The 12,298-nt window shown below is 51.3% G+C and overlaps 2 protein-coding genes across 4 annotated transcripts in view; one reads left to right on the top strand and one right to left on the bottom strand.

The window, feature by feature from the left end:
• The window catches only part of UBE2O (ubiquitin conjugating enzyme E2 O), a 78,039-nt gene extending 72,493 nt beyond the window's left edge, over positions 1-5,546 (top strand). For both annotated transcript variants that reach the window (XM_031965866.1, XM_031965867.1), the window contains exons 14-18: positions 528-1,230; positions 1,625-1,761; positions 2,489-2,692; positions 2,786-2,843; positions 3,271-5,546. In XM_031965866.1, the coding sequence (XP_031821726.1) occupies positions 528-1,230; positions 1,625-1,761; positions 2,489-2,692; positions 2,786-2,843; positions 3,271-3,944 (1,776 nt within the window). In that variant the 3' untranslated portion in view covers positions 3,945-5,546. The remainder of the gene's footprint in view (positions 1-527; positions 1,231-1,624; positions 1,762-2,488; positions 2,693-2,785; positions 2,844-3,270) is intronic.
• On the bottom strand, positions 4,741-11,587 carry SPHK1 (sphingosine kinase 1). Of its 2 annotated transcripts, none has more exons than XM_012548498.3 (5): positions 9,563-11,587; positions 9,026-9,175; positions 8,789-8,883; positions 8,569-8,684; positions 4,741-8,251 (listed from the first exon to the last, which is right to left on the bottom strand). In XM_012548498.3, the coding sequence occupies exons 1-5, from the start codon at positions 9,756-9,758 to the stop codon at positions 7,447-7,449; spliced, it is 1,362 nt and encodes a 453-aa protein (XP_012403952.1). In that variant the 5' UTR covers positions 9,759-11,587; the 3' UTR covers positions 4,741-7,446. The 2 variants fall into 2 exon arrangements, with proteins under 2 accessions (XP_012403952.1, XP_031821728.1); XM_031965868.1 differs by having other exon boundaries at positions 11,098-11,587.
• Between the last annotated feature and the right edge of the window lie 711 nt (positions 11,588-12,298).

Here is a 12,298-nt window from a genome sequence, read left to right as displayed (position 1 = left end):
CACAGTCTTCTATGTTCTCACCTCCCCCTTGTGTCACTTGTTCCAGGCTCCCTGGTGTGTCCCCACAAAGGGGACACTGCTGCAGCGTCAGCTGATCCACACTTCATTTGCCTTGGTTTTCCCCTTGGGCCCCTCAGCCCAGTCGGGCAGCTGCTTAGCAAAGCAGAGAGCCTTGGGCCAGGGTGGAACAGGAGCACTAGTTAGGTATCCAGACAGTACTCTCTTCCCAAGTCCAAGGGAGAATGAAAGAATCAAGTTAATGGTTTAGAGAAGACCAGTTTGTTCCAAACCAAATTGAAGAGGCTGGGCTGAGACTCCTGAGTGTTAGCAGGACTTAGCATAACCAAGAAAGAAGGTAAACATGTGTGTCATGTAACAGTGCAGTGAGAGCACAGGCCATGGTAACCCTAACAGTAAATAGCCTGCCTTGAGCCCCTTCAGAACGCTTTTCCATTGGTGGGGTTGTGACTTCCACATCCAGACCCTGCAAATCTGAGCTGCCGTTGTATTTCCCCTCCTCTGCCCAGCACTTGTATAACATCGAGTCAGAGATCGAGGAGTCAGACTACGATTCTGTAGATGGTAGCACCAGCGGGGCCTCCTCTGATGAGTGGGAGGACGAAAGTGACAGCTGGGAGACAGACAATGGGCTGATGGAGGATGAGCACCCCAAGGGAGACGAGCCCATCGTGCCTCCTACCGAGCTGCCAGTCACCGCCGAAGAGGACAAGGGAGTGGCCATCAGCGAAGAGGCCGTGGCCGCCGCAGCCGCTATCCAGGGAGCCGTTGCCATGGCTGCACCTGTAGCCGGGCTCATGGAGAAAGCTAGCAAGGAAGGGCCGCCAAAGAGTTTCCGGGAACTGAAGGAGGCCATCAAGATACTAGAAAGTCTCAAGAACATGACAGTTGAACAACTCCTTACTGGTTCCCCCACTTCACCCACTGTAGAGCCTGAGAAGCCCACCCGGGAGAAGAAATTCCTAGATGACATCAAGAAACTCCAAGAAAATTTAAAAAAGACACTAGACAATGTGGCCATTGCTGAGGAGGAAAAAATGGAGGCTATGCCAGAGGCAGAGCGCAAGGAGGAAAAGGCTGAGGCTCAGTCTCCTGTTCGGTCAGAGTGGCCCAGTGAGACCCCAGTGCTCTGCCAGCAATGTGGTGGCAAGCCAGGGGTCACTTTCACTAGTGCCAAGGGCGAGGTCTTCTCTGTACTGGAATTCGCACCCTGTAAGTTGGCCCCTCACCCTGGTTTTGCTTGTTCCCCTGTTTGTTCCCACTGGGTTCCTTCTGAGGTGACTTATCCCCTGTTTTAATGGGGGCACTCCACTCCATTTCCAATCCCTGTGTCATGCTTCTGACTTGCTGTTTCTTCAAAGCCCCGTTCGAAGTGAAGAGATTTTAAACATAGTCAAACATGATTGGAGAGAAAAAGGATGAGTCAGATAAAGGGTATATTATTCATCTGTTTGGGGGAAAATACCAAGCCATGAAGTGAGAAGCACTTCTTCCCAGTGACCTGGGCTTCCCCTGGCTGCCAGTCTTTCCCCTACCCATTATATTCTAGATACATCTCCCCAGAGTTCTCTATATTGATGAAATAACTGATCTTTCTCGCCTCCAGTTAATCATTCATTTAAGAAGATTGAGTTTCAGCCACCAGAAGCCAAAAAGTTCTTCAGCACAGTGAGGAAAGAGATGGCACTGCTTGCTACCTCGCTTCCAGATGGCATCATGGTCAAAACCTTTGAGGACCGAATGGCAAGTAGAGGTCACTTGTTTTCCACCAAAGTAGAATTGTCATCATAGGCTGTCACTGGCTGGGTCCTGATCCTCTCAGCCTCCTGTGGGGAAAAAAAAATATTCTTTCTCAGCTACAGAGGAGCTTAAGACCAAGGACTTAATACCAGTCATTTACACAGTACCAATATCTCCACAAAGACAGAAAAATTCCCATGATTTCTAATCAGTTAAAGCTTTAGTATCTCTTCTGGTTACAAAAGTGCTTATGGTAATTGATGATCCCAAATATTGCTTCCAAAATGTTTCTTTAAGATGTGTTCCTTATTGCAAAAGGCAATTTTGTTTCTTTAAAGTTCAGTTGTATTCTTTTAAATATTCATTCTTTCAGTAGAAGAGTTTTCTATAATTTAGAAGGCAACCTGGAAAACTTCCCTTTAAATATTGTCAAATCTTGAAAAGTGCTTTCTTTCTTTTACCTTACTATGAAATCAAAGGATTGTGTGGAAACACAGTTTTGGGTTTTTTTTTTTTTTTTCCCCCTGAATATCACAAATTTTATAAGAATTCATGAAAAAGAATTGGGTAGTGAAATAGTAGTAAGAAGGTGCTAAGTGACTATATCCACCAGACTTTTAAGGTCATAATTCTGATGGCTCAGGCTACTATGGTTCATTTATCTCAATATGGAAAAGTGCACTGTGTCCTGGCTAATTCCATTAATCTTTGACTTTTTTTTTTTTTTAAGGACCTCTTCTCAGCCCTGATTAAGGGTCCTACTCGAACTCCATATGAAGATGGTCTCTTCCTGTTTGACATCCAGCTCCCCAACATTTACCCTGCTGTGCCACCCCACTTTTGCTACCTCTCCCAGTGCAGTGGGCGGCTAAACCCCAACCTATATGACAATGGGAAGGTGTGTGTCAGTCTACTAGGCACATGGATTGGAAAGGTGAGTGAGTTGCTAAGATAAAAAAATGGGGATGGAAGAGCAAGCCAATTGTCTTTGGGCTGTTTGTTATTCACTATTCTATATGTATTTTAGGGAACAGAAAGGTGGACCAGCAAATCCAGCCTTCTACAGGTGCTCATCTCCATCCAAGGTAAATCAGTAACACTTGAGAGATAAAGGAAAGAGGGTTTGTGGGAGAGATTTGGACCCTATGCTTCTTTGGAAGAGTTAACTTTGGGGCAGTTATAACACCATTTTCCTTAAATTCTTAATTGAGCAAAGTTAAAAATAGGTTTGGAGGATTAACATTCATTATTCCAGATTTTTCTAAATTGAGCCAAACTGCTTGAGATGGGGATGAATTGATTTGACAGGGCAGGGGAAGAGGGCAGTGTAGTGGACAAAAATATTGTTTAGCAATGAGCTAGAACAGTTACCTCTCCTTCTTGAAAAAAAGGCTAATCCACATGATGGCGGGTAGATAATCAAATGTCCTTTAGCATAGTTTGGCCCTGGCTTCTCCTTTGGATATCTCACTTGTTCCCTTACATTTTCCATTATCTGAATTAATCCTATAGGCCTGATCCTGGTGAATGAACCTTACTACAATGAAGCAGGGTTTGATAGTGACCGGGGCTTACAGGAGGGCTACGAGAATAGCCGCTGCTATAATGAAATGGCACTGATCCGAGTGGTACAGTCTATGACACAGCTGCTGCGACGTCCACCTGAAGTCTTCGAGCAGGAGATCCGGCAGCATTTCAGTACAGGAGGCTGGCGGTTGGTGAACCGAATTGAATCCTGGCTAGAGACCCATGCCCTCCTTGAGCGAGCCCAGGAGCTGCCTAATGGGGCCCCCGGGGACAGCAGCTCACCCGAGCCACCCACAACTACTGAGTTATCTGACTCTGGTCGAGAAGAGCCAGAGGAAGCAGGAGTGGCTGCTGGTGACGCCTCCCAAGGTTCAGACTCTGAGGGTGGTGCCCAGGGACCAGCACCCTCAGTTAGCAAGGACTTTATAGAGCAGACTCCTGAGGCTACTCCAGACTCATCCGCGCCACCCAGTGTCAAACCAAAGAAGCGGAGGAAGAGCTACCGAAGCTTCCTACCAGAGAAGAGTGGCTACCCAGACATCGGCTTCCCCTTATTTCCGCTCTCTAAGGGTTTTATCAAGAGCATCAAAGGGGTCCTGGCACAGTTCCGGGCGACCCTGGTAGAGGCAGGCATCCCTGAGGGTACCGAGGACAAGTAGCAACTCCCTGACTGAAAAGACAGTGGACACAATGGGGAGAGGGTGGCCTGCTGCCTACTCACTCCTTCTCCTGGAGTCTCCCTTCTCCTTTTTTTCCATCCCCAAAGAGAGGGCCTCTCCTGCCCTCATCCCCTCAAGGTGAGTGATGATGAAGTGAAAGGAGCTTCTAGGTGCACTCCCCATTCCTGGTCTGAAGCTGTCTTAGAGCAAGAGGTTCTTTTGCAACAAAGAGAATCTGAACTTCCTAGGTTGGTTTTTTGAGTTTTTTTCTCCTCTTCTCTCTGTTACTTCCTAACAAAACAGAAAAGCCCAGTTCTTCCTTTGCCACGGAAAGTTCCCAGAGAATAACACTGGGGATGTCCTTAGGCTGCACGTTCTCTACAGGGGCAAGACCTGATCTCTGGAGCTGTGGATGTGCCTCACGTTTATTGTAGCAGGGGAAGCCCCGCTCCTGCGGGTCCCCATGCCCTCTTGATGGGCTCCCCTGCTGCCCTCTCCAGAATCTGCTATCTCCTAACTGTCTGTGCCCCAAGCAGATCAGTTGTCCCTTAGGGACTTTCTGAGGACTGTCCCATTAGTCACACCATGCTCTCACAACCTTACCTGTGTTAGATTCATTACCTATGAGGTGGCAGTGGCACATAAAGGGGATGGCTTAGTACTCTGGAATGTGGGTAAGGATAATGGATTTAATGGGAAGGTAAAGCTATAGGTGCCTTGCTGACCCCAGACTCTACCAAATGGGAGAATAAGCAGCTTTGGTTTCCTTAAGCTCAAAAACTTTTTGAACTAAAAATACAAGTGTTCCCTCCTCTTACCATCACCAGGAGTGAAAGTATAGCAGGAAGATGGAAATAAAATACTAGGGACTCTGCCCCTGTCATCACAGTAGCCACTTACAACATGGAAAGCTCATACCAGAGAGAAGCTCCCCTCCTCAGCAGCCAACCCATTCTGGTGTGAGAGTGAGGCACCCAGCTGGCTCTATCTGCAGGTGTTGTGAGCTGTGGCCAGCTGGGGACTAACACCTCTCCCAAGACACGCACAGAGGTTTACACATTTTCTAAGCTTTTGATAATGTGAAGCTCCAGGTTATGAGGTTGCTATTGAGCACATTGCAGCTATGTAATTTTTTGGTGTATGTATTGTAATATTTAAGGTTTAAAAAAAAAAAGCTAAAATCTCATAAAAGCAAAAACCTTAAACTTAAGAAAAAGACAAAAAAAAAAAAAAGCCAAAGCATGATGCATCTTGTTAGCCTTAAGCTGACTCCACAACTGTGCTGTACTATAACCAGCTAGCAGCAACAGCAGCAGCAGCAGTGGGGAGAGTGGTCAGAGGCAGGACTGTGGGTGGCGTTTGAAGACTTGATTCTATTCTGTACAGTATTTAAGAACAAAACAGGATTGACTGGTGGGGCCATGCTTCAAAGTGCGTTCATTGTTCATGTGGAGATGTGAATGCTCTATTGCTTATAATATCTGTATAAAGTGCTGTGTGATTAAACTTTTTTTTACCTGCATTTTTTTTTTTGTTTGGCTCATTAGAATGTAAAAATAAACAAAAAAAAAGTAACGCCATTAAACCTGCCTCTGCCACTCATCTGGACTTTGCTGCCTTTTTTTCCCCTCTTAAGACAATTTTTGAAACATGAAACACACAAACAAAATTTTCCCATTCCTTCAGCCATTGAGAACCAAACAGTTGTGAGGTATATGCTCTTATGTCCTAGCCAAGGATCCTTTGAAATCATCCAGATCACTTTTCAAATACATCAGACATCTCTGTCACAGATTCCTAGCTGTCTGGCCTTTCTCAGAAATAATGGCTCCTAGAGCAGCTAAGTGGTGCAGTGGATAGAGCATTGGCCCTGGACCAGGTCAAAAGGACCTAAATTCAAACCCAACTTAAGATACTTGACACATCTTAGCTCTATGACCCTGGGTAAGTCACTTACCCCTGATTGCCTTGCCAGAAAAAAAAAAAAAGAGAAAGTATGACTCCTTTCTAGGATTTAGAAAATAATTTCCTAATATTTGACTGCTATAGTCAAAAGTTTCTGTTCATTGATCATTTCAGCCAGTTAAGCTCTTCCATAAAATTTTAACTGTAGTAAGAAATTTCATACTTCTTTATGAGAATGAAGTTGCTGGTATAACACAATAGGATTCTAGGCAGGTTTTTTTTTTTTCTTTTCTTTTTTTTTTAAATCCAGGAAAAAGATCCCAATAAGGAAAAAGTGGGGAGTGGTTAGAGATCAGTTGACATTGCTTCTGCTGTTCCTGCAGCTCTCTGTGGATTCCATCTAGTTTGTTCAATAGGAAAGATGTGAAGTGGGAGTATGGGAGAATGACCAAAAGGACTAATTACAGGCTGGAAAGAGATAGGTTTTGTTTGCAAGAATAAGGGAGGGAGAACAGTTGCTATTGATCCAGTTTGCCCTTTTTTCTCCTTTGTCCCAATTTTCCCTAAAACTGTGGCCAAGAAAGATCCAAGTCCCACCTTTTGGCTCAAATAGAATGCAAACACTTGGATTTGCCAGGCCTTTTCTATTTATATCACCACTGCCTGACACATAGTAGGGACTTTTAACAATTATTGATAAGGCTTCAGCCAAGTTCTTTGAGGATTTCCTGAATGATAGAGCTTGGAACCCCCACAAGCTTTCACTTCCCTCGGTTATCAGTAAAATTACCATCTCCTAACATTTTATAAAGCAAGGCCTTTGAAATGATTTCTAAGGCAACTGAAGATGATGAGCTGAAAGCTAGATACAACCTTCCACTGCTTGAATTCTATAAATTGATAATTTTGTGTGGTCCTGGAATGGTGTTATAAAATATTCAAATGGGCCCTTGGCAGAGAAAAAGTTCCCTGTCCCTAGAGCAATAGTATTGAACTCAGATTGAAATAGATGGCTAAATTGTACATCAGTATCCCATTGGGTAGCATATTGACTTTGAAAACCATATATTACTTTTTTTTTTTATTTTGTTAACTAGTTCCCAATTACATTTTGTGATTTGGGCTGCACTTGAGAGTTTTACTGGCCAAAATTTGACACCTGTGTTCATTCTAGAGCACTGAACTTAAAGTTCATATTTCAAGTTTTATCACTGACCTTGGGCAGATAGCAAACATAATTTTCCCCCCTCATCTGCAAACAATAAGCCAAATGAACCTGGATTTTAAGAACTTTATCATTGTAAAGCACCATGTAAATATGATCCTTTCTCTTAGGGCCAAACTTTTCCCCACTTTTTCCTTATTCCCCAGAGATAGAATTAGGCAACCTGGAAAAGTTATTTTATTTAGACTGCTTATTTGGTATGCTACCTCTGGCCAAAAGAGTTCCACTAACTGATCCTGAGATGGGTAAATCTTGGGACATCTAACAGCTGGCTTGCCTAATTTTGGAGTCCTGCAACTACCTAACCTGTGGAAGAATTCCCTTTTTGCTTAGGGGTAAGGCGCTGCCTGTTTCAAAACCAAGTCCCAGCATTTAAGAAGTGAACTCAGATGAGGCAGAGTTTTCTGAACAGGATAGAGGGCTTGGCTCTGGGCTAGGCTTTAGTTCTGGACAGCCACTAACCAACTGAAAGCCCTCAGGGTGCACCTGGCCTTGGACAGCCTCACTGGCCAGCTGCTCCCCATCCACTGTAAGCATGCCCCTGGTATCGTGCGGTTCTAGTCGGAAGGCGACTGCAGGCACGTACACCAGGTTGGGGCAGTCCAGGTCCATGTGTGTGCCCTTTTCCATGGCCATGAAAAGGCGAAGTAACATACTTCTGGGTACGCCAGCCCTAAGGTAGAACAGATGTATAATCCCTCCAGTTCCCTGAGCCATGGGGGCAGCGTACATCTCACTTCCCAGATGGGAATGGAGAAGAGCGAGCACCAACACAAATTCGTGCTCAGGAACCACGGTCCAGTTTTCGGGCACTGGCTGCTCCAGAGGCACTAGGAGCGAATCCACAGGGCCTGGCTGGTCATGGCCCAGGGGAGAACCGGCGGAGATCTTGGAGGAAGGTGCTCCAGCTGGGAGATAGGATAACGTGCCTTGATAGGTGCGAAGAGCCGCCAGGCGCAGGAACGTGCCCAGCGTGAAGCGAATTTTCCCTAGGCACCTGTACTTTTCACTCTCCACATCTACGTCTGCAACAAAGCCCCAGCCCAGGCTGAGCACAGAGAACAGGCGGCTGCCCGAGGCCGTGTGTAGGGAAAGCAGGTTCATGGGAGAAAGCCCCCGACGGCACAGCAGCAGGGTACAGTTGGTCAAGAGGTCTTCATTGGTCACCTGTTCGTTGCTGGGAAGTGAAGAAAGAACATGAGGAAGGGCTGGAATCCCAAGTGCCCCGGACCCCACTGGTCCCTTCCCTGGGGTTGGGCTAGCAGGGAGGGTAACTGTGCAGCCAGCCTCCTGAGGGAGAAAGGAAGCCTGACTCACTGGCCCTAGAGAGGAACTGGAGCAGATGGAGAGAGAGCAGAGGCCAAGAGCCTCAAGACTTGAATGCCCTCCTGAGGATGTAAACCCTGTCCGGAAGGGAGGGGGTGAGGGTTCTTAAAGGGCTGAGAGCCAACAAAAGGGGAAGGGGGAACGAAGGCATAATCCCGGCCCCCTCACCCTGCGTAATGGTTTACAGATGCAGCCAAAGCATTGCCCGAGCCTGCTGGAAGGCTACAGAGAGGCTTCTGAATCGCTGTTTCCCAATCCGGTCGTTCCATGAGGCCATTCACCACCTGAAAGCACAAAGTGGGTACCTGCCTAGCCTCCCCCCACCAAACAGCAGCCACCTCCCGCCAGCATCGATCCATACCGGCCCCCCAGCCACCCTGTCACTCACCTCGTGCATCAGCCCATCTCCAGACATCACCACCAGGGCATCCCAGGAGGAGAGATCCTCTTCCCGCACCAGCTCCCTCGCGTGGTTCCGCCGCTCTGCAGGGAGGAGGGAAGCAAGTAGTTCAAGTTCGTCTGCATTCCGAAGCCGATGTGGGACCCTGCAGCCGTCATCACTCTCGCCCTGGCTGGTGACCCAAGGTGGAAGGGGCTGGCAGAGCACCTGGCCCTCGGTGCTTACCAGTCAGCCGCAGTGTGAAGGAGACACCTGCTTCCTGCAGCATGGGCTGCACCCTGTTGCGGAAGAGCTGCAGGGCCTTGCCGGTTCCGCCTCGGGGGTTCAGGAGCACCAGAACCCTGCAGGGGCTGGGCAGGAAACGGCTCGGGTGCCCTGCGGAGAAGAGCAAAAGTTAAAGGACCGAGGCATCCGGGAACTGGAGCCCACCGTTCCCTGGACATTTGGGGTGAAGCACCGAGCTCAGGTTACCAGGAGTCACTTGTGGCTCAGAAAGCCCAAGAGGACTCCAGCTTTATGACTAAAGGAGGCCCACTTTTGACCAAGAAGGAATGAAGCTGGGCGATGAAAAAGAGCCCTTGGACCCCCTGCGTTTTTCCCCTCTCCGTCTGAGTTTGTAGAGAAAGTAAGCCAAGTCGCATCCGGCTCCTCGGGCCGACCTTCCCCAGTCCTGATCTTTTGGGCCTCTTCCACCGTCCCCAGCACGACCACCCCCACTACCACTGCCACCACCGAGCTCCTTCTCCTTTGGCCCTCACGCACTTGCATCCGTGACCTTTGTCCGAAACACCCTCAAGCTCGCGGCCACCGGAGACCGAGCCGCTACAGAAACACAGGCCTCTCCGGCTGCCTCCGCCCTAGGCTCCTTATCACCCTCTCCCAGGCCCGGATCTCGGGGCTGGCGTGGGGACTCTCCTGCCCCGCCCCAAGTCAAGGGGTGAGGAGACGCATGTTCCATCCCCAGGGGCTCGGAGTTAGGAGCTGCGTCGGCAGAGGAGCTTATTATACCGCTCCCTTCTCAGCTCTGGAAGGACTTGAGGTGGACTGAGTTCTCTGGTTATCCGGAACGATGGAGGCAGAGAAGGAAGGCACAGCCTCTGGCAAGCCCGGCTCCTGAGAAGAAGAGGGAGCGACCACTGCCCACACCCCCTTTGTAGTCCGCTCCTGTAGGAAGCTCTCGGGGAGACAGGACTCGAGGTGGGGAGATTCTGCGATCCCAGGTACGCGGGACTCCTCCAGTGATAGCACGTCCAGGTCCCCAGCTTCTCGGGATCTCCAGAGAGGTATCCGCGTTTCCAGCCAGGGGTAAGAGAATCAGGAATTCTTCCCTATGGTCCCTCTCTCCAGAGCCATGTCAGGGCCAGTCCTCCAGCCCTATCTGACCCTCTTCTTCTTACATCGGTCCCAGGGCGGGGAGAAAAGGTCCCGGGGACCGTATCGTTCTTCAATCATGCGAAAATCCCGGAACGCCGGCGGACATTGCGCAGTCAACAGGATCCAGCTCGGGGGATTCCCACACCAGCCAAGCTGCCCGCTGCTTCCCACCTCCTCCTGGCTCGGAAAGGGTCTCGAGAATGAGCTCGATTTCAGGCTTAGTTCCCCCGACCCCGGGCCTCCGGAGTTTGGCGGTGGGGGCTGGGCTAACAGATGGTTTCGCGTGCTGGCCAGAGGGGTCGAACAGACCCGCCTGTTCAACCCACTGCTCTCTCCTCCCGCCTGCCGCCCTGCCTCCAGCTCCAGCTCCAACTCTGCAGAGAGGGAGACGAACGAAGTCCGTGTCCCAGTTCCCCCAGAAGCCGGGGAAAGGCGGATCCGAGAGGGAGGAAAGGTGGGGCCGCTCTGACGGCCCTCCCCGGTCGGGCCGGTTTGCCGCAGGAGGGGCCAAGGCTGTTTGCTTTAATAGCCCGAACCTCACTCACTCCCTAGGACCCAACCTGAAGTCTGAATAAACTGGAGCCCTTTAGAGCAGTCCGATTTCGCCAGCGCTCCTCCCTCCCGCCCCAACTTTTCCCCGCAAGTTCTGCCACTCGGCACGGCTGGGTGAGCCGGGAGCAGGGCGTTCCGAGTATTCTTCCCTACCCCTAGTGGCTGGCCACGCCTCAGCACCCCGGCGCTCCCGGCTCACCCCCGGAGGCCGAAAGTCCGGAGTAGGCTGTGCTACGCGGAGAGCACCTGCCCTGGGGCCGCCAGAGCCGGCATTTAGTGGCAAGCAGACCCCCCAGAGGGGCAGCGCAAAGCTTCCAGGCCGACCCCGCAGCGCGCTTAACCAGTCCTCGGTCTCCGGCCCCCCATCTCACCATCCTGGCTCGAAGGCATCCTCCAAGCCGGAGAGCTCCCGAATCTTCGGGCAAGCAGCTAGAGTGCCCTCGGCTCCTTCCCCGAACGAAGCTCAGTCCCCGTCGGAGGCGCGGGACCAGCGGAGCCGGGGACGCTGTGTCCGTGCCGATCGCGCAGTCCGCCCCGCGCTGCCGCTCCGGGTGCCAAAGCGCAGGGAGGTCCCCGGCGGGGCAGCGTCCCGGCGGCAGCGGGAGTGACAGCCGACGCGGCCGGAGGCGCGGCGCGGCCAGCGGGCTGCCCGGCCGGGGGCGGCCGCAGAGGCGAGCGAAGCCGCAGCCCGGGGCGGGCATGTGCCGCGCGCCCCGCGGCGGCCTCGGCCCCAGCGCCCGAGGCTGAGAGGCTGGAAAAGCGCGAGCGGCTCTGGCTGCGCAACTTCGGCCGGCGCTCCAGGGTCCGGCTCCCGGCTCCTAACGTGACTTCTGGGTTAGGGAAGCGGGAAGCCCGAGCGGAACACTGTACTGGGCGGGGAGGGGGAGGCGGGCCGGGGGCGGAGCCCGGGCTGCGTCGGCTCGCCGCGAGAGCTCTCCGAGCCCTCCGCACAGGGCTCCGAACTCTCCGCTCCGGGACCGCTCCGTTCCAAACGCGGCCGGGCCGCCTTTAGAAAAATAGCCCCCGTGGCCTCGGCGGAGGCCCGCCCGGGGCCGACTCAATCGCGCTTTTCTCCACTCCGCTGTTCGCCCTGCCCCCTGGCTCGCTCCCCCACGGGCCTCGCTCCCCCACGGGCCTCGCTCCCCCACGGGCCCCGCCCCCGACGGCTTCCGCGTAGAACTATTTTTAACCTTCTGGGTTGCTATCCTTCGAGTCCAAAAGACCAAACCGGACTGTCCCGGAGGTGGGGCAGAACCGTGCACCTGTGAGGGGCCTGCTAGGGAGTCCGTGAGCCCCAAGCACCCTGGACTCCATAGGAGGCCGCCGGGCTGTGGAACAGTAAGGGTTATTTAGTTTGCATCCAAGGAAGTAATTGAAACCCAGTCCCAAGGAATTTTCTTATCCTGTATCTGGAGGCCCTCTTAAGAGGAATGTGGGAAATTGAGTGACAATAGTAACGTGGAGCTCAGAAGGGAGCCCTGGGGTGAGGAAATGGGGAAGGGGTGGGAAGGAGGCTACAGAGGATTGCTAGATAGGGTGTTCATTAACCTGAACCCATTAATAAGGTTTTCA

This window comes from Sarcophilus harrisii, chromosome 4 (genome assembly GCF_902635505.1).
Source record: "Sarcophilus harrisii chromosome 4, mSarHar1.11, whole genome shotgun sequence".
NCBI classification, from domain to species: Eukaryota; Metazoa; Chordata; class Mammalia; order Dasyuromorphia; family Dasyuridae; genus Sarcophilus; species Sarcophilus harrisii.
Note: the sequence above shows the minus strand (reverse complement) of the source record. Positions and strands in the feature narration are given on the sequence as shown.